A 23,711-nucleotide genomic window follows, 5' to 3' on the forward strand; every position below is an offset into this window, starting at 1 on the left:
CGAATTTATATGGACATATTGTTGAACTGCTACTTACATGCATCCTTCTTTCATTTGAACTCTCACAGGCTGCCAACTGAATATATCAGGCTTTGTATATTATGTTACCTGTCTGAAACCTCTGTTTCGCAAGAGCGTAGCATTTATGCGAACGTCCAAGAATTCAGTGCTTCGATAAAGCAATAAATGATTCTGATTTCTGTTGATTTCTTCTTGACCAGTAAAAGATCATAATGGAAAAAGCTGAGGAGTACAAAAACGTATTGCAAGATCTGGCAGAATCCTGTTACTGGCACAAACTTTCCGCCAGCTGTCAGCAAGCTGAGTCACTTTATGTTTTAAAGAACAGTTCCGGCTTAGACGATTATTTGGACTTACTGGCAGAGAAGGATGAGATTTTGCTTGATCATAGTGGAGACCATGGACCATGGTGTGGTGATGAACGTTTATATAGTACAATGCCTGCCTGCATCGATGAAATCCCCGTAAGTTCCACACCAGGGGCAATTCCAAATTTGACCCTGGTGGAAGACACTGCGAAGGTTCAAACCCAGTTTGCTGAGGATAGTCGAAAACCAGAAAGTCTTACTTTTTCTGCTCGTGATTTAGAAAGTTTTCTGCAAGACGACAGTCAAGAAGAGATGACCTCGTCTAGTATTGAGGCGTCATTGAAAGATTCTTCTCCCATGTCTGAAGCACAAGAAATCGAAGTCGATATGATCAACGAAGAAATCCGAAAAGAAAGTCATATCGAGGAAAATCTTCCAGCTGTTCCTGTGGACGGCAGTGGGAGCTGTGTCCCAAAAGGCGTATCAAATCCTTCCGTCGTGATGGAGGACAGCCAAGTTTACTCTGAAAACTTTCAAGCTTTAGAAGAGAACTACAATCTTTTGAACTGGTCCATGTCTTGTTCTGAAGCCGAAACTTTGTATCATGAGCACGAAGCATCATCAGTGCTGTCATCATTTCAGACGTCAGTCGGAACGAATGGTTTTGATCATACTACCGACATTCTTCTCAATTCTGACAGAGAGGAAACAGCCGTGTTATTAGCTTTAAAAGCAGATTACTCTCTGATAAAGGTGACTTTGCTTAACGTTCCTGTTCAACTTGATGGTATCGTACACAACAACTACGCGGGTCATTTGGAGTGTGTCAAAGATTTACTATCAGAACAGATAGGAGCTGACCAGAAGGCAGATGTAACTGCGTTGACATTTGAAACTGAAGACGCTTTTGAAAATATGTCCGAGGCACCAGGACCGGATACTGTTGAAGTATCAGTAGGTGTCTCAGAGAGTGCCCACGGGTGTACGTCTTCACGGCTCAGTGACCTGAGAGATGACGCCAGTTCAAACGGATCAGCGGGGTTCCTTTGGACGGCTGAGGATCAAGACGATTGGGAGTCATGGTCGTCTGATGCCAGCGTAAAATCCTTTGATGTCCCTTTGCCGCTGGGCGGCTTCGTTGGCGTCACTGGCATGCGTGGCGCGCGCAAAAAGAAAAACGGACAATGTGCAGACAAAGAATTGCAAACAGAAAATGAAACAGTTCACGAAGAAACTCAAACGGAATTTTTCACTGCTGACGAGGTGATTCAAACGGAAAATGAAACCTTGCACCAAGATGTGCAAACAGAAGGCGAAATCGTCCAATGTTGCCAATGTGGCGTTTACTCATTTCTTCCTCTTGGCGAACAGTTTGTGATTCGTCTGAAGGAAGAAATGAGTCAGAGGTTGAGTCTAGAGAACCTGATTCGAATTGTGGAGAAAGATGCCTGGAATGTGCGACAAGAACTGATGGACGAGCGGGAAGGCGTTGTCAGCCTGCAGGCCGAGGCAGCGGATCTCAAGGTTAGCTCCCCTTGATCACTGTATACAATTACATGTTCAGGATACTAAACTGATACCCGCTCTCTGAAAGTGGGCCTAATGATGATTAAAACTTTGAAGTAAATCATGAAAGTAATGTACTTTTGATAATGCGGGTATAACTACGATTTATGCATTTACATGGACAGTCAGCATAAAACCCTCACTGAGGTAAATTAACTAGAGGTCGTATTTCACCGGCTTCGTGTAACAATTTGCCAGCTATCATGCTGTTGTCACTGCTCTGGTTATATTGTCTATGTTGTACGTCTTTGAATGTATTTAGGCACCGAACATTTGTAATTTATTTATCACTTAACACCATACTCAATAATTTTCACTGAAATATATATACTGTGACGGCTAGTTTTATGAATAGAGAAATTGGCCATGTGGAACAGTGCTGTTTAGTATGTAGAGCCAGGGTCAGCTATGTATGTGGTCGAGAAGGTAGATTTCACTTATCTGTCCAACTCCAGCCTGTCCTAATATTTGGTATGCGTCAGGGCCACTTTCACAAAGATGTCGTACTCGTGCGATATGACACATATAGGACAATGGTACGATAATGATGATGTACAAAATATTGTACGACTAATATATGATAAATTAATGTCGTACGCCGCTTTGTGAAACTGAGCCTAGGCCATCCGGCCTGTAGAAATATCTAACACCGCATCGGTAAAGCATATTTTACCACTAATCCATCCAAGTCCTCAACGAAAAGTCCAGTTGGAAGAAATTTACCTTGCCGGAGGTTCAAATGGAGTCCATGGACTAAACCGGTACCTTTGGCAAGTTAGTGGCCAACTTCCCCACCTGTGACATACACATGTGCTTATCATATTTGTGGAAGACAAATGATCTTCAGGGAAAAAAACATAATAACAACGGAGAAATCCACAAATACCCAGTCTTAAAAATCTCGCGTCGTGCTTTCTAGTGATTGTAAGACAAGACTCTTAGTCAATCTGCCACCACCCGACAATTTAAGTTGGACAACTATAGATGTTATTCCTCGTCCACGTCATTAGTTTGTTCCCTCGCGCATGCTACAGTTGTTCACTGAATTTGCTTCTTTTATTAGCATATATGTAGATAACGCGTCCTGAATGATGTTATGCACGTTTTATATGAAACAGGGAAAGGTATCTCACGCCGAACATGTGAGTGCCGAACTGAAGAGTAGAAACGACGAGTTGGAAACAAGTTTGGAAGGCGCAAGGAACATGGTAAGGGGAGCCTGATGACCTCTGTTATTAGCAAGGTCAAGAACATCGTATGAAGAGAAAGTTCCCTTGTTAATTGATATTTGCATTGCATGTGGGGATTTGTTTATTCGCCTTAAAGAAGCTATACTGGGAATTTGGTCACATTAATTTTTTTTCTATTTACCAAGAATAGCTCAAATTATTTCTTTTCAGAAAATATCAGACTCGTACCTGTCCATATCTAGGGTTAAAATGATGATGAAGTTTGAAAAAGTTACAAAGCCACTCGCTTTATAAACTTGGCGAAGTTTATTAAGAACGGTAAAACTTACGCAGTCCAGGTTGATATTTTGTGAACCATAACTAGCTACTGAAAATTATCCAGTAACGCTTTTTAAATTAAACCTTGATGGACATTTTAAACATTATATTGGCTATAGTTACACTAACACTCTGTCATGTTCACAGATTAATAGATTGGAACAGCAGATGTCAAACACTTCGTATTTTAACAGGTAAGGTGCATATTAATAACGTCCATGTGCGTAAACTTTAGCAGCCGTGAGAATTTCTTTGTCCTCTAACTGCATTGGTATAATACAAATTAACTTACACATAGCAATAATTGTTTAATAACATTAATTGTACCTTTGCAGTGACGTTGTTTGTTGTAGTTAGCTTCAAAACGAAGGTATGCTTATAATTTCAAAGCGTATTGTTTTGACAGTACGCTTTGAAATTGGCAGTTATTATTCCAATGTGCTACAGATTTTTTTTTTACCTTGCATTCATACCTTGTTTTTTTTTCTTCATACTTTAGCGGTATAGATTATATGCTAGAGGCAAAGCTGTCACAAGGCCGTGCCGTGGAAGCGTTGGCGAAAGTAAAAGGTAAATGCACACATAGTTTTGCAAAAGGTTATCCGACACATCCATTGCAAGAAGTTATTCATTAACAAACTTAAGCCAGGAAAGATACTCTGGATTCATCTTTTGTCGTTCTAATTCTTCTTAGAAACACTATATAGAGACCCGAATTGTATTCAAGCATAATACAAAACCCACAGACGATTCTTCCCAAACCCATTCAACGATTGAATGAATTATTATGGGCCAGTGCTTGGCGTTGTCTTACACGTTGGCACCAGATGCATATTCTTCAGCGTCTATTTTGAGTGATGCGTATTTAAAAGTTAAGTTGCGACGGACTTCTATCCTACCCCCATTCTATTTTATGTTTCTCCCCTACCCACACACACGGTGCGTCATTGAAATGGTTTTTCAACCTAGTGTTTCGTAGACTCATAATGGGAAACTTTTCGTGACCTTATGTCATCTCATGTCGTTATACCCCGTAAGCTGATGCATGAAACGTACATACTGGGAACAGATCTATTCACGTGATGTAGAAGGTTTAATCAATCAAAATATCAATCAGAGCCTGCCATTTTGTTTCCGTTTTGTCCCATGCTCTTTTAGTCTCGCTTTCAAGATCGGAAATTTGACGCCGTTTTATTTTGGACCTTGTCTGGTTGCGATTTAACCATTCTGTTTTCGGAGGTATTCGAACCTTCCAGATTTGATTGAAGAAATTTTCGGCAAGCAAATGGTCTGTACCCTTTGGATGGATTTAGCTATTTCGATGGCTCTTTCACTTCCGGTCTTCCTGGTAGTCTTCCACAAAGCCTAATTAACTTCAATAATCTATTTATTTATTTTCCAGTGCTACAGAACGAACTACTCCATTCCCAGTCAGAAGTCAACAAATTGCTAGAACATATCAGCGCCCTGACCAAAGAAAAGTTAGTTACTTTCTTAGTAAGATTTCTGTTTTTGTTTAATTCCAATTCTATAGATATATACTCCAAGAGAAATGTGGAAACAAAAAACAAAAAAACGATCCGCTTCAGGGAAACGTCACAAAGTGGCTTCGTCTAATGCCATAAAATGTCTCCGTTAAATGCCACAATTTACCTCGGTGGCGAATATACGTCTGTTTCCAAAATAGCACTCCAGGAAGATAATGATCCTAAGGAACGTCTCCGTGACTACATCCGCGCAAGTTGTCTGGGCAGCGAGACGAGCCACTTAACTCTGCGGTAAGCAATTCAAACACGGCAAGCCTACAACACAGGCACGGTAACTCACCGGACTCTTCCTTGAAGTAATATGTATATATTTCGTCTATTGGTCGAAAGTAATTTGCTTATTTTTACTCCGAGCCAGAACTTTATTGGCAGATTATTCATTTCAGATCATGACGTAACGAAGATTGTGCTCATGGTAAATAACTGATTGTCAGTGAAATTATTAAAGGCAACTGCGCATGCACATGACTTGATTAAGAATACGCCTGTTTTTGTTTTTAAACGAAACAGATTATCACCTTAGGAAAGATTATTGACACATGAATAAACCAGAGTGGTGGTGTTTTCGTAGTTGGATTGACGTGTTTCCGTAAACTAGACCTCACAACTCGGAAATCTCGCTTGATTTTCTCTCTCTGGGCATGCCCGACAGCTGCAGACATATGTATAATGTGAACAGTTGAGTCATCTCCTGTCGAAGGGGTCCACAACATATTCTGGTTTAAGGGGTTCGTGGTCAAACAATGGCCCTTTCGAGACACATTTAAGTTTTCATTTTTAGTAGTGGAACCACGGTCGAGATTACTGAACATCTTGCGCTCTTTGGAATTGGAGCCATTCCTTTCACATATGGCGTGATCAGACGACTTCGAGAACGTATGACTAAAATTATTCTTGCGTAGATTTTATGAATTTTACTCTAAGGAGTCGCATACTGTGTAAAGGTCACGGTATGAAAACACGAAATGAGCACTAACTCTCGCATGATTATATAAAATGGAACCGTATTTACTGAATTAAATATCGCATTCTTAATTTTTCAAAGCGAGCCTTTTTGTCTTAAAAGAATTATGGCACAAGATGGCGATTAACCACACTACAGTGTATATCTCGGATTTCTTTTCTTTGCCTAGGAATGAAATGGTCTCTAACTCCGTCCATCAAGAGCTACAGCAGATAGCGGATGAAAGAGTCAAGGACGCTGAACTCAGAGCTTTGCAGTTGGAAAATGAGGTGATATAATAATTTCACGTTTGATTGTGATTTTCGGTCAGATAGTGATAGAACCGAATGAACCATAGTGTGTCTGCTTTTATATGAACCTTTTCCATACTGATGTCTATTTGGAATCACATATGGTCAGTCTTTTAAAAGGTAAAGGCGCTATGACATGTAGTGGATTTTCAGTCTTTAGCTCCATAAGTTTATATATATATTTGTGTGGGGTACACAACTTATATAACAGCGGTCGGGTTTATAGATGGAGGAAGCCGGAGTGTTTAGAGTGCGCCACCGCCCATCATCATGTACCTGACAAACCTTCTGATTTAAAGCCCAAGTTGAGTCAACCAAAGCTGGATTCAAACTATGGCCGTATTGACCAGCAACCGATTTGCTGCGAGGAGAGCAATGCTTTAACCGAATTAAATAGCAAGCTCCCCTTTATATTATTCAGTTGTAAATTCTAACTCTTAAGCTGCATGAATCACGAAGATAACGACTGAATTTATCTTATGGTAGTTATTGGCGTTATTTACCGCAACCGTAATTTCATGCGCTTGAGAATATTTCCCTATGTACAAAGCTCATGACCAATAGGGTTAGGAGATATACAGTATATATGTATTGGTGGGTAGCAACTTCACATAAATGCCCCCTGAGAATGCGAGGTTCTCTGTTGACGTTATAGCAACTGAAGTAAAAAAGCTGTTACTTGCATCCCGCGGGAGAGTAAAACGTCAGAAAACGTGTGAATGATCTGGCGGCTTTATGGTTCTTGTTAGTAGAACCAGTCGTACAACTCATGTTCTTTTGTCTTTGAAATCTAGAAAAGGCTTCTGAAAATCGCGAAGTGCCCACTTCTTTCACGGCTTCCTGGCTTTTAGATTGGGAATTAAAGGCTATCATCTCTTAACTTTACAGGTGTTTGCACTGAAGGAAGAAAACAAACAACTTAAGTCTTTGTCCTCATCGACTGAAAAGACGGCTTCTCTGATGTCCTCTACAACGCCATACAAGTTCATGTTTAATGAACAAATGGACCCTTATAAAGAGGTACTTCAATCACTTCATCTGTGATCACTTGGTCGATTCCGATCCATTACATAAAACGTTACCACAAGGATCAACCGGCCGATGAAAGATATATACCTTAATATTGTGTAGATAGGTCTGCCCTTGTCTGCTACGTGAATTGGAACCAATTAAACCAAATCCGTCTTCATTATTCCCTTGTTTTGTCTGGAGGCTACATATGGTCAGTGCAAAAGTTATTGGCCGAAATAGTAAAGGTAGGCTACATTGCGTGCTTATTCACTTTGAATAAGTCGTGTTACAGTTCGGAGAGGTCCAGAATTTCTACAATGGAGATATGAAAGGTCACTTTATTGTTTACCTTTTCAGTTCACTGTTGTATCACTTTCAGACTTTTTGTTGGTGGTGGTTGGGGGGGGGGAGGGAGGGGGGAATGTATATAGTTGCATTGCATGAGAGGAATTTGCCAATTGTACATGCTATTCGTGAATTTGTTATTCCCAGTTTCAGAAAATACGTAAACTGATACGTTGGTCCATTGAGATAAGTGATTTGGAAGTTGTTGAACAGAAGCTAGCTTTTCTTCCTCCCTGTAGAAAGAGAACGATCCCTCGAGCCTGAGTATGCACTTTTGTTGACGGTTAGGGTTACTGGTCGTGTTAATCTACCCTAAAAGGAAAGAAAAAATGTCACCACTGATCGACGTTCCGCAAAACTGCAGTCTTGCTATCTGTCTGATTTCACATGAGGTATAAGGATCTTCATGGTTTCATTGTCACTTAATGAAAATTTAGGCCTTATTTATTCACTCATCGTAGTTTTCATTCCATTTATGTGTCTGATTAAGGTGTTCTTGTTTCACCTGTAGATTCTGGCACTCAGAGAGGAAATGCTTCATCTGAAAACCAAATCCTTGGCGTATTCTTCTTATCCTGCCTTAGATTTTACGTACGGATCTGCATATCAAGCGGGTGGAGACTATACATTGAACGTAAGTTTTTGTTAAATATCCTTTTTATGATTTATTTATATATTTATTTGATTGGGGTCAAGAATTTTGGATTTATTCAGTTTGTGGGCGGAGGAAAACGAAGTGCTCGAACTAAACGACGCTCTTCGCCAGTCATCTGACAAACCTGTTGATTTAAAACCGCAGCCAAACAAGGGAAAGCTGGATTCGACCTTGAATCCTCGGAGAAACCTTCTTTGTGTGTTCTTGTTGGTATGACCGCCGTTGTCCATCGCTCGGACCAATCTGTTCGGAATCCCTAGAACTATTCGGCCGAACTTTACCAAATTAGATTTGAATCCAAATTGCATGGGCCTCTATACAGCAAGTGATCTCTGTTAAGGGTATATCAGTCCTTGTAGTTGAACGTACGCCCATATTAGCACACCAACCCTGTCCAGAACCACTGAGCCAAATTTAATCGAACTTTTCTGGAATGAGTCTTAACAAATTACTTGTTATGTTTGTCAGCGAGTGTGTTTACATATCAGGCTTTGCTTGAAGGTTATGTACATGACGCTACAGAAATTATTTGGCATGTTTGTTAACGAGTGCGTTTACATATCATTACTATTAAGCTGTTGCAATATAAGTGAAATCACAAGACTAATGTTCTAAGAATAACAGGATTAAGAACATAACAAAAGTAGGAGTTTGTGTTTTGGCTCACATTGTTTACTAGCATTGACGGTTCTCTCCCCACATATGCTCTCCCAATGTAATGATAGCTGTGTTTAGCAGAATGCGTCAAATACGTTTTTATTGCATTTATTTAATTCAAGGTCGTATATAAGAATATTTTACATATGCGAATGTGGTCAAGTTGGAGGGGAGTAGAAACCAAGGCCATTCGTTTTGTAACTGACAAATCTCCCAACTTAAACCGCAGCCAATACAGCGAGAACTGGACTCCAACAAGAGACCGCATTGGTCAAGGGTTTGTAGCGAGACTGGCCTTTCAAATATTTTTTCAAGTGGCTTTCAAGCCTTATAGTTCGAACCCGTGAGAGCACATTTGTGGTGATGAAAAAGGTATCGAAACCCGTTAACGTGTAGAAAATTGTTCAAAATTCCTTAATATTTCATGTTTTTGTTTTCATCAGTCTCCAGCTGATCCAGTACTCCCGGAAGTGGGCTCAGTTGGGACTCCTGACACTGTTCAATGGGAGAGAGCTGCTTACTTGTCACCAGAAAAGTTCACAGGAGGACCACTCATCGGTAAGAAGCCAGATTTGCAAACATTTACCGTCTTTCAGTGTACTGAACAAGGCAGTTTTGCCACTTTCTTCAGACACTGGTGTTTTTGGTGTATGTTGAGGGTTTATTCGTTGTGTGCTGAAACGTGGAGGGAAAAGGTCTCTGTATCGTGTGTAGAGGTTGCGGGAGCTTACTGGCCAACGGGCTAAGTATCATTTCTCAGGTCATACACGGCCTTGGACAAGGAATTTGTACATTTCCAGGTCTCACTGTTTGCGGGGCATTAGTGACCAGTAACCCAGCTCGTATGGCCGTGTTGTTCGTGGAAGATCACTTGTCTTCCACCGTTATGGTGTGCATATCTGTTCGTCTCACGTGGGGAAGTTTGGTAGTAATTTGCCTAAGGTAGGTGGTTTACCCCGAGCACTCATTTTTTTGTGGCGTTTTAAATCTGTAGGCTTGTCCGATATCGTTCACCTATGTATGTATAAATCGTCGTGAAGTATAGCTGATGTTTATTGTAAGCCAGTTTGGTGCTTTACACTGATTATGACTTTTTGAATCACTTTTAACAACCATTGAAGAATTTGGTTAAATCTCACGTGCTATTTTGGATGGGGACCTGCTCTTTGAAAATGATCCGTGTTTTTCTGCTTTGTTGAACCACTTTATTTGTTTATTGAATCAGGTAAAGCTGGTAAACAATAAATTACTGGTAATTGGTTGTTTAAAGATGACTATATAGACTTTTTGAATCACTTTTAACATCCCTTGATGAATTTGGTTAAATCTCACGTGCTATTTTGGACGGGGACCATATAATTAGGCATTTACGATAAAGTCGCCTGTTCTTTGAAAATGATCCGTGTTTTTCTGCTTTGTTGAACCACTTTATTTGTTTATTGAATCAGGTTAAGCTGGTAAACAATAAATCCCTGGTGATTGGTTGTTTAAAAATGACTGGTGTCTGACCCACACGGAAGCCCATTTAATGCTTGCGGATCAGCGAAATATACAGTTGCCACAACACTATACTTAACCTACTTGGGCTTCAAAAGGCATCATGTCAATCATTTGGACAAATAAAAGTACAAAGATAAATCACAAGTCTGTAAGCGATGACTTAAAATGAGCATGTTTGATGATCGGTTTACGCTAATTTACGTTTACCTTTACACACCGTATACACAACCTGCCACTTGGGAGGTTTCGAGCTGGATCTTTTTTTATCGCTAACGGTAAAACGGTTTTACTATATCTTGTGATCTAGCTGTTAGGCAACCATTTTTTAATTAATTTACTATAATATGGCTGGGCGTGTGAAGAAAAGTTTTCACAAGAAGTGATTTAGAGTAGACGAACGATGGAGGAAATTGAACAGTTGAATGTTTTAGATGCAAATCGACATTATACCTTAACTTCATTAAATGAATGAATGTTAATGAAACCCGCTACAAATGTCATATTTTTCTTTACCGCCTTATTTTAATGCGTGAAACACCAATTGATGCTCGTCCATAGTAATGTCCACAAAATGTCATACGTAAACAAATTAGTCAAAAACCTCCAAAAGTAAACGAAGCCTAGAAGCTATAAAATTGCCTGACTACAACCTTCAGGATCGGAAATAAATTGAGATTTACACTTCCCGCGATCGGGTTCTTGCTCGAAGACAATTAGCGTCGAGTGATACAATGACTTGCAAGTACCCCATTCACTCTCTGAATTGATGAATATTTTCAGATGGTTTATATGGTGTAGTCCGGAAAGCAAACATTGCTGTCACTGAAACAAATTACCAGTGTTTTCTTACATTACACCTGAGGTCCTATTTTGCAGCGACGGGTTCAGATTCAGGGGACAGTGATTGGAGTGATGAAGACGAAGACAGCGTGATGTCAACTGACGTCATAAGAAACCAATCGGACATGACGTCTACCCTTTTTCACACTTCCGCAGAAGGTGATTTGTATTCTGGACTGACAACCCACGCAGGAGATCGGTATGTTGGTCAGTATGTTGATCGGTTAACTATTGCAGAGGTTGTTATTATAGATGGTAAACCGACACGGTCCTTTATTTCCTGGGAGAATAATAATCACTAAATGACCCAGGGAAGTGCAATGATATATGTTAAGATTGTTTGCTTTGGGCATACGAGTAAGATAGTAGTGTAGCGATACTACCGTCCCTTCAGCTGGTGGTGTAGATGACTGTGTGAACAGTGTACAACAGCTCTGATCGGATCACCACATGGAATAGGTCGATCTAGTTGGCATTCCCCTGAGGCGTCCCTTAAATGGTTTCTCTTATTGACACTCTAATAGACGAGATAGACAATACCTAATAGACGAAACCTCTCTCATAGCCCTCGCTGGACGAAGGATCTTAGGGACCGATCAGTATTTATTAAGAGAAGGTGGGGTATTACCCAGTTTTTCCCTTCCTCAACAGAAAGTCAAGACGTTTTCTTTATAGACTTTTTACATAGTACTAGATTGTTTCATCACCATAAAAGGGAGTTCATGTTACACTTTTCAATGATAATCAAATGAAATAATAATATTCATAAACAGGAATTGTCAAAGATGAGTACGTGTTTGTTGTCTTCAAACGCATGTATTAACTGGTTGCTGTAGAACAGTTTTTTGTCCAATACTCCAATTGTACTCCCGGTAATGACGTCCCTGCCATGTAGTGGAGACGGAGAGAGGGTAGGGAGAGAGGGCTGCGGGGAAATATTTCTGTTTATGTGTGTCCCCTCCCCTTGATAAACATTGCTCGATCCATTAGGGTCTTGCCGTTAAGGGCTCTAGCCGTTGACTAATAAGTCAGCGTTATAAGTGCCAAAGTTTGGGAGGTGCGAAGTCGTATGTTTTTTTCCCCCGAGTTTTGTCCTGGTTTCAGACTACCAGAAAAAATATCGTTCGAGTCAATTATTCTTGCGTATGACCTAAAACATCAACCAAATAAAAAGAAACTTTCCTCTCCATGGAATGACAAGGATTACATTTTTTTCCCCCACACTTCGGTTTCATTAATCCACTTGCAATGTTTGAGAAGGATTTTTTATGTAGGGAAAAAACAGTCGTTGCGTTACATTTGGCACTTTGGGAATAAGGCTAATACCATATGGTCAAAAGCAGTTCGATTTTCCTTGGTCCTGAAAGTGGTAAAGAAACCATTACAATTCCTCCAACCCTTTGAAAAAAAAAGAAAGTTGTAATCAAATTCGAACAGTGACGATATTGCTGATATCTGACATTTTCTGGTCCTTAACTTCAAAAGCACCGGCATGCGACCGCTTTTTCCGTGAATGCCCTGACAGTCCTCAATCTAGTGCATTGTAACAACAACGACAAACAACATTAAGAGCAGTCGTTAAATAATCTACTGAAAGCTGTTTCCCAGGTTGTAACGATAAAAACCTGTAAAACAACAGTCGTGAAATGTTCTGTTTAACACTGGTTATCACGATAATAGCTTGTAAGTAGGATTGTTAAATGTTGTGTTCAAAACTGATACCCTGCTTGTAGGAAATAAATTGTGTATCCACACAGTTTCCAAATACCATAGAAATGATTCTCCCAAAACGCATGTAACGTGCATGGTTAGCTGTTTTCTTCAGCGTGTAATTGTGTGGGAACTTGGCTTCGTACTTGAGTCATCGTGCGATCTAGCTAGCTGTTTATTGATTTAATGCATGTATATCGATGGGTATTTCCTTGGGTACTACTTTTGGTCTATTAATGTAACAAACTTAACTTTTATGACCATTCTAGCGTTATTAAGTAGTACTTGTGGAAGTAGGGACATCAGCCGTGGAAAATTAAAATGGAAATGCAAAAAAAAAAATGCAGTAATTTATGACGTTAATATTGTCCAGTGGTGAGTCACGCCCAAGTACACTGATGAATGAACTTGGGGGTCTGCTACAAAAACTGTAACAGCCTAAGGGCGTACGCGGGCCAAGGATGTCAGAAGGCGGAGTAACCGGAGCATTAGGATAAAGACTGTCACATTCTCTAAAGTAGTTCGTTATGAGGTATTTAAGTTTCGTAATACATTCCTCAGGAATGAACTAAATGCGTTTGGATGATCATACCAATGGGTTTTGGTAGGTCTGCGCTTGTACATACTCCCTAAAACAGTTCTTTTACACGGTTTTAGAGTTTGATATATCCTTCCACGGGAAGGAAGCAATGCGGTTTGAGTGTTCCACGCTTCTGGTCGTACATAATCCCTAAAGCAATTCTTTATACGGTTTTAAAGTTTCATGTGGCTGTCATTGGAATGTTGTTTCGTACCAGTGGGCCTTACCAATGGACTTCTGCTCTGATACAGTCTGCTAAAGTATTTGTTTGTATGTTCCTTGTGTCCCTTTTCAGGAATGAATATGCTGTATCAGAGGATCTTGGCGATTACACGATTATTCTTCATCAGGAGCTAAAATCAGCTGTGTCGAATGATCTTTAGATATGTCTATATTGCATGAGTTCAAGTCTGTGCATGTTAGCATATCTTCAGTAAAGCAAAAGTATTAGTGATATTAACTAGAAATCAGTGCGATATAAAGACAAGCTTTAACGGATTTCTCAGCTGTAATGTTTCATAGTACATCTTCACTAAAGTTGTACAGGATAACCTCATTTACAGTTATACATAAAAGCTAGTGTATCTTCTCCGAATGTAACGTCACACCAAACAACATATGTGAAAAACCACGAAAAAGTACGAGTATGTGTTTTGTCTGCGATTTGTTTTTGTCTGACCACATAGTTACAAAAAGCTACGTCCTTGTCATGGTTATTCAGATATTTGCCGACGTACCCTCAAGGGACTTGGCTTGATGGTTGGACGATTATTTCAATATGTTCCCACAGACGCTGGGGCAGGCCAGTGGCGTGAGTAAACATGTTTGACTCTTATGCGGTTATTGGTTGGCGTTGTTCGATTCTCCTGTAAACGGTTATGTACTGTCGGTGTATTCCCGTGAGAATGCCAAGCCACGGTCGTTGTCGTCCACAATTTTACAACTTATAAACCATGGAATTCCGTGGCACAAGTTAAGGTTTTACTATAGCCCATTGCATGGACGTTTTTCCCCTGGAGACTCGTTGCTTGCTTGCACTGTAAGGGGCAGCGTTATCACGGCGAAAATAAATTGCCTACGGCGTTTTGATCGGTAAGAGCAAATGCTCTCTAAAATTACCGATTTAAGTTAAACAAACGCTCTAATGTGGATTTATCAGTCTGAAATTGACAATAAACGGTATGTTGTATAGAATTCATGTAGTATGTTAATGGTACATTACTAAAATGCTTACTCTCAGTATCTGTAAGAGATTTGTGTGGCCTGAAAACAAAATTGTAGCCATCAGTTCTAATACTAGCATACGAAACTTTTTCTGGGTCAAGATAACCCTGCATTTTCTGCCCATGAAGATATTCCATATGAACATGGAATGGTAGGAATCTAGTATACAGCACTCAGACCTTCCCCAAATTGCTTTGCTGAAATGACAAGAGAGTTTGTCACCGGAAGTACTATTCAGACAAACTCTATATAATCAGCCTCTGAAGAAAATCCCGTTATACAGTTAGCGATTTGGCTTATACGTGTATATACAAGTTGTGTCTGGTGTTTCAAAAGGAATGAGGCGTGGAATGGATCATTTCCACATTTTGCTGTCGGTTTTGAAATTGGATTTCTGTTTTTGACACTGGAGAACTATGTTTTATTGTAAACGTCAGACAAACCGCCACTTACCCCTCTAGTCACGTTAGGACGTTTTGTTGACTTCAGGCGTCTATTGACACCTCCTTAGAAAACATATGTGATTTTCACTGATAAGCATCACTAGGGATGGGACAGAGTAAAGGGGGATCTGTATTTACCTCACAGTCCACGCAACGGAAAAGCAAATTGTAACTGCAGTAAATATTCAGTTGGGGGCGATCATCTTTAGTGACAAAACACAAGAGTACCGGTGGATTTATATTCCTCGAATGCTCGCGACATTCGGGCATACTCATTACCGGTATCACAGTCGTAACTGTAGTGCAGGAGAAATATAATCTCACTTCGACGCCAGAGTCAACATTACTCACAACATCTCATTACGACTTCAGAGTCAATATTACTCATAACATCCCACTACGACACAGGAGTCGACATTACTCACAACATCCCACTACGACACAAGAGTCGACATTACTCACAACATCTGACTCTGACACCAAGGTAAAGAGTACTCACAACATTTCACCACGACACCACAGTCGACATTACTCACGACATCTCACTACGACACCAGAGTCGACATTACTCACAACATCTCTCAACGAAGCCAGCGTCAACATTATTCACAACGACGCCAGAGTGAACATCACTCGCAACATTTCACTACATCAGGATCAAAATCATTCACAACATCTCACCTCGACTTCAGATTACACATTCCACACCCCACCTTTGTCACCAGGGTTAACATTACTAACAACATCTCACTAGGACACGAGTCGACGTTACTAACAACATCTCTCAACGACGCTAGAGTCAACATCACTCACAACATCCCATTACGAGGCCAGTGTCAACATTACTCACAACGACGCCAGTCAACATCACTCACATAATCTCACTACGACGCCAGAGTAACATTACTCACAACATCCCACTGCGTCGCCAGTCAACATTACTCACAACATTTGACTACGAGCCCAGTCGACATTCCCACATCACAGTACGCGCTAGAGTCGACATCACTCTCAACATCTCACTACGACATCAGAATCAACATCTTTCACAACATTTAACTACGACGCCAGAGTTAATATTACTCACAGTATCTCATTGCGACATCAGTCAACATTATTCACAACATCTCACTACATCTCACTACATCAAAGTCAGCATTATTCACATTTCACCACAACACCAGAGTCAACATTACTCACAACATCTCACTACGACGCCAGAGTCAACATTATTCACAACATCTCACCACAGCGTCAGAGTCAGCATTATTTACAACATCTCGCTACATCAGAGAGCATTATTCACATTTCACCACAACACCAGAGTCAACATTACTCACAACACCCTCATTACGACGCCAGAGTCCTAAATACCTAAAGAAGAGTGAAGACTGGGAAGTATCACCAACATGAAAAGGGTCTGCACATTTTGAGACTTGATAGCTTTAGTTGCAATACAAATTATGTACTCTATAATCCGTTGACGGTCAGCATTAATCAGATATTAATCAGAATACAGCCGGAAAATCATGCAATTTCCACATATTATTGGGCTCTTGATTTCGATCCACGCAATCTATGGAGTCGGCTAAGGTAATAACGCAAGGCAATTTCAGTTGACCGTTACAATTTTTTTTGTGATGACTGCTATAGTCCCCGGCTGTGATGATTACTTCTGCGCATGCACCGGACTGTTTAGATAATCCCTGGCTGGGATTAATACGTATAAATGGTCGACAATAAATGCGCAGTGTTTGCTCAATTATCGACTCCTGATTGACTGCTAAAAAGTAAATTGATACAGCAAATAGTTGGTGTAATCGCTTTGTGGACCTCTCTCTTTAAGAGTGATTAATGTTGGTGGTATTGGAGGGCTTACTTCATAGGATGCAAGGCAAAGCCCATTCCCAGCCTGATGATATTTGATTAATTGATTAAATTCCGACTGGTGCTGAAATATTTAAGCAGCTACATGTTGACCAAAAGTGAAATAAGTGATCAGTGAATTTTGAAATTTAAGTGTATATACCAAAGCGTTCTATATCCATTGTTTCGTTTTATTTTACCACGTTTTGTGGTGTTGTTGGATCCCGTTAGTAATGGTGAAAGAGGTGTGAGTGCTTGAATTTTACCAAAATCAGTATCTGGTTAAGTGGTCCGTGCTTAAGAGGCCCATGTTGGAAAATAGGAAGTCTGGGGTAAAAGATAGGATGTCCGACCGACCAGTCGACAGCCAGGCAGAATTATAAGGCTTCTTAATCGCTGCTGAAAAAGTCTGACTAGTCTTTGTTACGCATGTAAAATATCACCAGTATTTGCTTCCTGTGTTCTCTTGATCCAGCGACCATCTTATATAGAGTAACCAAACTGGACTGGGAATCCAGACACTTTCTCCGTTAGTTGAAGTCGACGCCGGTAGCTTGAAGCTTATATGTATGTTAACTCCATATCAGCCTATACCCCAGGCTGTTAGTTATATAAACACAACTGATCACATTAATTACGAAAGACAATTGCCAGTAAAGTTTCTTATCCGACATGGTAAACCCAATGGTAAACAATTGATGGTTACATTGATCATTTAGCTGGAATCAGATAAGTGCATTAGTGCCAATATATGAGTAACAATGGACAATTTCTGTGCAGCCTTATTTCTGTAGTATTTCCAGCACCGGTGTTTCCTATCCCCGGGCTAAGGCATGTGTATGGTGAGGGTAACAAAGAACACGTCACACGACAATCAATATACACTGCAGTCACCAGCCCGCTGCTGAGCTTTACTGCAGTACGCTCCCGCAGAGCGTGAAAGAATCATAAAATTAAACAGACATAAATAGCCCTTTTCGCTGCAGTTGCTCTCATCACTTGGCCATAAACCACAACTGCTATTAAGCTTGATGCGAATCTCATTGGGCGCTTTACAGTTAATAAAATGGCCGTTTCTTTGATCTGTTTATGTCGATATGTTTCGTCTTTATAGTGGAAGTGGCGTTGGGTCTGAATACTGGGGCAGCTGGCAAAGTGTTGGACGGAATGCGCTCGTTGGTAATTCGTAACCTTGTGAGACTATGTTTTGACCACTTTACTAGTCCAAACGCTTGACACGATTGAGTAATTTTATACACACATTTCTTTGTCAAGCATATATTGCACGAGACCATTTACCTTAAAATGTGGCAGTTTCATGTGGATACTATCTAGAACATAAGTTAAATCAATTTAAGACTGTTTTAAGTTATTTTTGACTTGTTAGCTTTATTTTTCGATAAAAGTTAGAAATATTTTCCCTTAGAAATTTGTGTGAAGGTTGGTTTTTGGAAACTGTTATTCTACATCTCAAATGATTCTTAAGCTGTCAGTCGTCCTGTCTAGTCATCTGAGTAGCCAAAAAGATCAAATTCTGTGTCCGGTCGCTTTGAATGATGACATTCCACCAGCAGTTTTATGGTATCGTTATATTTATTCTACTCAAAGTGTAGTAGGAAAACCACACCACGATACAAGCTGAGAAGAACGTCCGCTACTCCAAAACTTGTCATGGCGTCTTTCAGAAAACAGGTCGTCATGCTTGAGTTCAAACGTTTAACCGGATATAAAGGCATATGGAGGTTTATCTTGAGCATAAAAGGCGTTTATATCCCGAAAGCATTAATCTTTAATTTGCCTAAGAGCACCGCATTTTTGGTGAACAATGGAGATGTGGTATGTGCTCTGAAGAGACATGAATTAGCTGGGAAGCAAGCTTGTTTACACTGATAAGTAACGATGCCAATACGCACTACTGCTGGAATCCTAGGAGCCTTTCAATCTTTAAATATGTTTAGCAGACTTAGGCTTTCATATTATGCCACCCGAAGATGTCAATAAATAAGTGAGCTCTAATACAGAATAAAAAAGTCACTGGATTGTCGACCTCCTTATGGACAAAATACATGACTTGTGCTGACTTTTAACAAAAAACTTTTAAAAGGACCCAAATTGTTCAATACATTTAACTCTCGAATTGTTTTTGTTGGACGGCGACAACTACATTATAGAGGCGCGTAACTGTAGAGTGGTGAAGTTGTGTTTTTAAAATTTGGACGAGTGAAACGCTTCACGGAAATGAATCTGGATTCGCTTTCATCCCGATTTACTTAACCTAGACCTGAATGTCTCAGTTAATTCTTCAGGCGTCCTCAGCCGTTCTCGAAACGTCCTGTCATCCGGGACGAGACAGGTCCTTGATCAACGACCTTTAACGTCCAACCTTTCCGAGCCACCCACGATTCCAGCCAAAAGCCTTTCAGTGTTGTCCTGGAGCCTTGTATTGATTGTGTGCGGCGGGTCCGTCCACTGCTAATGAGGTCCTATCTTTAGCAAACACGGCTAACCGTTGGTACACATTACAGCGACCGTGTTACTCGTGTGTAGTTATTAAACACTAGAAAGTACTGGAGGGCACTGACTGGTTCCGATGACCGTACCAAAACTCATGGGACATGATATACCCTGTGATAATTAGTAACTGTTAACGGGGTTGTAATAGCTGGCTTTAAATAAATCACAAACGGTCAACGTTTCTTATGCTCCACATTCATGGCCGAAAGTGCTGTTTTATAGAGAACGTTAAAAAGTATGCCAGTCCCATGTATTTTGATTTATTTGAGGCGTTATAGCCAGTGCAGAGTTATTAATTGGTAACTTTGCACTTAAACCTGTCATGGAAGTCATCCCTGTTTCCTCTGTCTTTGTATGGGAATTGTTCCGTCCCAGGTGCACATTTATTTGTTGTATATGATCAAATTGATATCGCAGACAAAAGGTTTCGGAAGAGTAGTTGTGCAGTTCTGTAGGCTAATAAATATCAAAGACTCCAAAGGACTTACTTTTTTTTGGGTCTGGAGAATTTATGGATTGTCGTGCTTAAGTTTTTTGTGTGTTGCCATCAGTGAATGTAGTGCTTTGACCGTACTGATAAAGGAATCAAGCCTGATAAAGAATAAGCGATTTTTTAATATGAAAGAAAGGAATATGTCTTTTGTGTGCCATTGATTGTTTTTGTATTAAATTTTGATCGGAAATTTAAATCAGGTTGTTAAAATGTTAGACAAGATATTCTGGAAATTTCTTGTATGATATCCTTCTAAATCAGAAGGAAACATTGACACACCTGTATGTTTATGAACACAATTGTGATCCCAGTGCCAGTTCACCTTATAGTAAACACAATAATTGCATGTCATACGGGAACGCGCTGTGGGGATGTGTAGCCTTCATAGTTTGATTGATCGATTGATCAGTTGGTAAGTGTTTTACATCGAAGTCAAGAATATTCCACTTATATGACACGGGAGAAACCGCCATAAACAACGACCCTTCGTTATGTTTTCTGCCAACCCCCTAACTGACTTAATGTCGCAGCAAAAGTAGCGAGAACTTTGGCCATTGATCAGCCAGTCGTCTGTATAGAGATTGTATGTTGACGTAAGCTCACCTCTTTTTTTTTTTTTTTTTGACTTTTACTGCAGGTTAAAACCAAGCCTTCCTCCGAAACCACGGGTTCCACCCAAACCGAAACCTATCGCAACCAGTGATAGAGAGTCTATAAGTCACGGCGTGTCTACAGGAATGGCGTTCTTAATGCTGTCGGAGCCGGAAGAAGGCATTTCTTTTGAAGAGGTAAGATGTTTTACCAGATTTTACCAGAAGCACACTAAGATCAAAAAGGCAAAAAGAAGAAAAAATAGTGTACCGAAAGGAATTTTATATGAAGAAATGGTATATGTAAGGGTTGCAACAAAATAAAAACGCTGTGTTACTTTCATGAAACGGCGAAGTATTAAAATGGACGAATACGAAATGATGGTAATTCATGAAACCGTCAATTATTAAAATGTACAAATACGAAATGGTAATTAATGAAACCGCAAATTATTGAAATGGGCGACTACAATTCGAAATGGTGGTAATTCTTACCTTTAAGTGGATGGTTTTGCTAACCATTTCATTTGTGAATGCTATTCACGGTCATTCCTGAAACTAGCAGGTCAAGAGGGATCAGAACGATTGTATATGACTGTAAGCCGAAGAACAACTCTCATTTATAGACACCGAGTTATATTTTTTCATTCTTATAATTAAGCCTATGTCCTTATCCCAAACAAGCTGTAAAGGCGAGATATAAGTGTCGTGGTTTGCAGTTATTATTTTAATCAGGCGCATTCATATTTCCAAGGGGTGAAGAGATTAGACACTCAGCCGTAAAAGGTTGCCTTATCGATTTCTATTATCGACGCATTTCCGATATTTGCTCAGTTTATAGCTTACATATGTCAGGAAATATTGTACGGAATTACATCTAATTTGATGACAATTACAGCTATAACCATTGCAAACATCACCATAGTTAACGTCAGTCTCTCGGAAGCAGACCGTTTACCCAATTCTAATGCTGCTGGCTGTGCAGTATGGTTGCTAGGTTTTGTCAGCCGCACGGGCTGGTCGTCACACCCAGCACATGTGTCTCATCAGGGGTCGGGTTAGTTAAGGCCTGACAACACGACCGAACTATGTGGTCGGATTTCATCCGTCTATCGGTGTTAGCGGGTTCTGCACTATACAGACGTGTGAGGATAATGTGTTCAAGATTTGAGTAGACTGGTATGGTTATACAAGTGTAGGTGTCAGTGTCTGTAACTTAATTCCGCGTAGGTTAATTAGCTCTGTAGGTGACTCAGTACAGACGAAGTTTGTTTTCCGGTGCACAGTTGACAGTATTGAATGCCATGATTTTTAGAATAATATATGTCCAATGCTCACTCATCTTCGTTACATAGAAGTTAGCCAAAATTCACCATCTGGTTTTATGTAGACCAAAACAGGTGTTGAAATTTGGAGTGCATATAATCTTTGGTTAATAAGCTGCGGGAAACTGTGTCAGTTTACATTCATGGTTATGTCAAAATTTAAAATTTCATAAAAAAACACTCTGTTTAAACTTGTGATCTCAAATTAAAGCCTTATGAGTAAGCAAGTTACATGTAACCATCTCCCCTCCAAACGGCGAATGAATTTTGTAAATTTGACTGACGTGTTAACTCTAGATTTACCTATCTGAAAGCATCTGATGTCTATCTGATATACCATATTTGTGTAACAGTAAAACACACCCTACATTCCAAATGGCTTTCCTTGACAGCATGTTATAACAATTGTATTAAATTTGCGGTGTGTAAAATGTGTTAATTTGAACGGATTTCCTTATTTCCAAACTCAAGATGTTTTATTTATAATTCCGTGGTTATGTGAATGGGTGGATCAAGGTTTGCAGATTCCTAGATGAAACCCGGCACATCACCTGACGAGAATCATGACAAACCGCCTGATTCAACCAACGCGATCTGGATTCGACATTCTGGTATAGAATTCAATTGAACTTTACTTCAAATATAGTATTTAATTGAACGTTTGCTCGGTGTTTCAGTCTCCGGTTGCCCCTCAGCTTGGAGTGATCAAGAACCACGTGGTCCTTCAGGCCGTCAACGGCCGGCCAAGTATAGCTCTGTCTACTAATCAGTACACCAATAGATCAACAATCTTTGCTGTGGACTTATTGTGTTCCTATTGAAACTTTTAACGATTGAAATGATCAAATGACCCATTGAAGACGACTGAAGTCCGTGGGTTCCGGTATATTTTAGATTATGGATCATGCATGGTGTGGAAACAAGAATGTATATCTTCTTAATAACAACAGCGTGGTGTTCATATCATTTCTGTAATTCTGTTGGAAAGCAGTATTGGTCGAGCACATTAAGTTTACGTCTATATACAACAGTGTTGTTTATTTTTGTGTAAAAGTGCTGAGCAGGCAGTATTCCCCTCCATTTGTATTGTTATTTCATTAGATTATAGAGATACTTGATAAGTTGTATGTGCAAAACACAAGTAAAAAATTAACTCGTAATATCTCGTATACATTCGTTACACTGTGTATTTATTCCACGCAAATTTGGCAGACCATTGTTGTTAAAAGGTAATGGCAGTATTGTGTATGCGAATAAACAAATGTGTTTATTCGCATGTTTTTTTTCTGTGATAAACAAATAAACCTCAAATGAAAGCTGAATTTTTTATGAAGTCTATCACTAAATCACATGCGGTAGATTGTTCAGGATTGTAGATGTAGTTATCATATCATTTCCCTGTATTGCCTTGTGAGGTTTTTTTTTTTTAGTTCGCAATTTTCACTGACTTGTAATAATTTTTACATTAATTTGACACGTCACACCAAAAATAAATAAATGTGTAATTGAAACTAATGCTAAATGAAAAAATATTTAACTAAAGGTGTCCGCTCTTCAAACATGGAATTCCACTTGGCAGTTTCAGAGAAGCTTGCTAATGAAAAGGCCATTGTCAGTTGGGAACTCGCAAAACGCTTTCAAACTTTCAGCATAGCGGCCCAAAGTTATGCTCTCTTTTCCTCTTACTTGTAGCACGTCACACTTCTGGATGTAGGTGTGCTCTTAAAACACAGGTATAGGACACAAGCACTGTA

The 23,711-nt window shown here is 39.8% G+C and overlaps 1 protein-coding gene across 1 annotated transcript; it reads left to right on the forward strand.

Annotated features, from left to right (window-relative positions):
• The first annotated feature begins 233 nt into the window (after window positions 1-233).
• Window positions 234-23,259, forward strand: LOC135463212 (uncharacterized). The gene is made up of 12 exons (XM_064740525.1): window positions 234-1,853; window positions 3,014-3,103; window positions 3,551-3,597; window positions 3,903-3,973; window positions 4,806-4,884; window positions 6,084-6,183; window positions 7,093-7,224; window positions 8,072-8,194; window positions 9,316-9,430; window positions 11,249-11,411; window positions 20,680-20,830; window positions 22,635-23,259. The coding sequence occupies exons 1-12, from the start codon at window positions 234-236 to the stop codon at window positions 22,776-22,778; spliced, it is 2,835 nt and encodes a 944-aa protein (XP_064596595.1). The 3' UTR covers window positions 22,779-23,259.
• The last annotated feature ends 452 nt before the right edge of the window (window positions 23,260-23,711 follow it).

The sequence above is a fragment of the Liolophura sinensis genome, chromosome 1 (genome assembly GCF_032854445.1).
Source record: "Liolophura sinensis isolate JHLJ2023 chromosome 1, CUHK_Ljap_v2, whole genome shotgun sequence".
Lineage (NCBI taxonomy): Eukaryota > Metazoa > Mollusca > Polyplacophora > Chitonida > Chitonidae > Liolophura > Liolophura sinensis.

Excerpts from the sequence above, each read along its gene's own strand:
- LOC135463212 (XM_064740525.1), top strand. The coding sequence starts at position 234 with ATGGAAAAAGCTGAGGAGTACAAAAACGTATTGCAAGATCTGGCAGAA. Across the intron at positions 3,104-3,550 it reads TGGAAGGCGCAAGGAACATG|ATTAATAGATTGGAACAGCA; the intron begins GTAAGGGGAGCC and ends TCATGTTCACAG. Across the intron at positions 7,225-8,071 it reads AAATGGACCCTTATAAAGAG|ATTCTGGCACTCAGAGAGGA; the intron begins GTACTTCAATCA and ends TTTCACCTGTAG.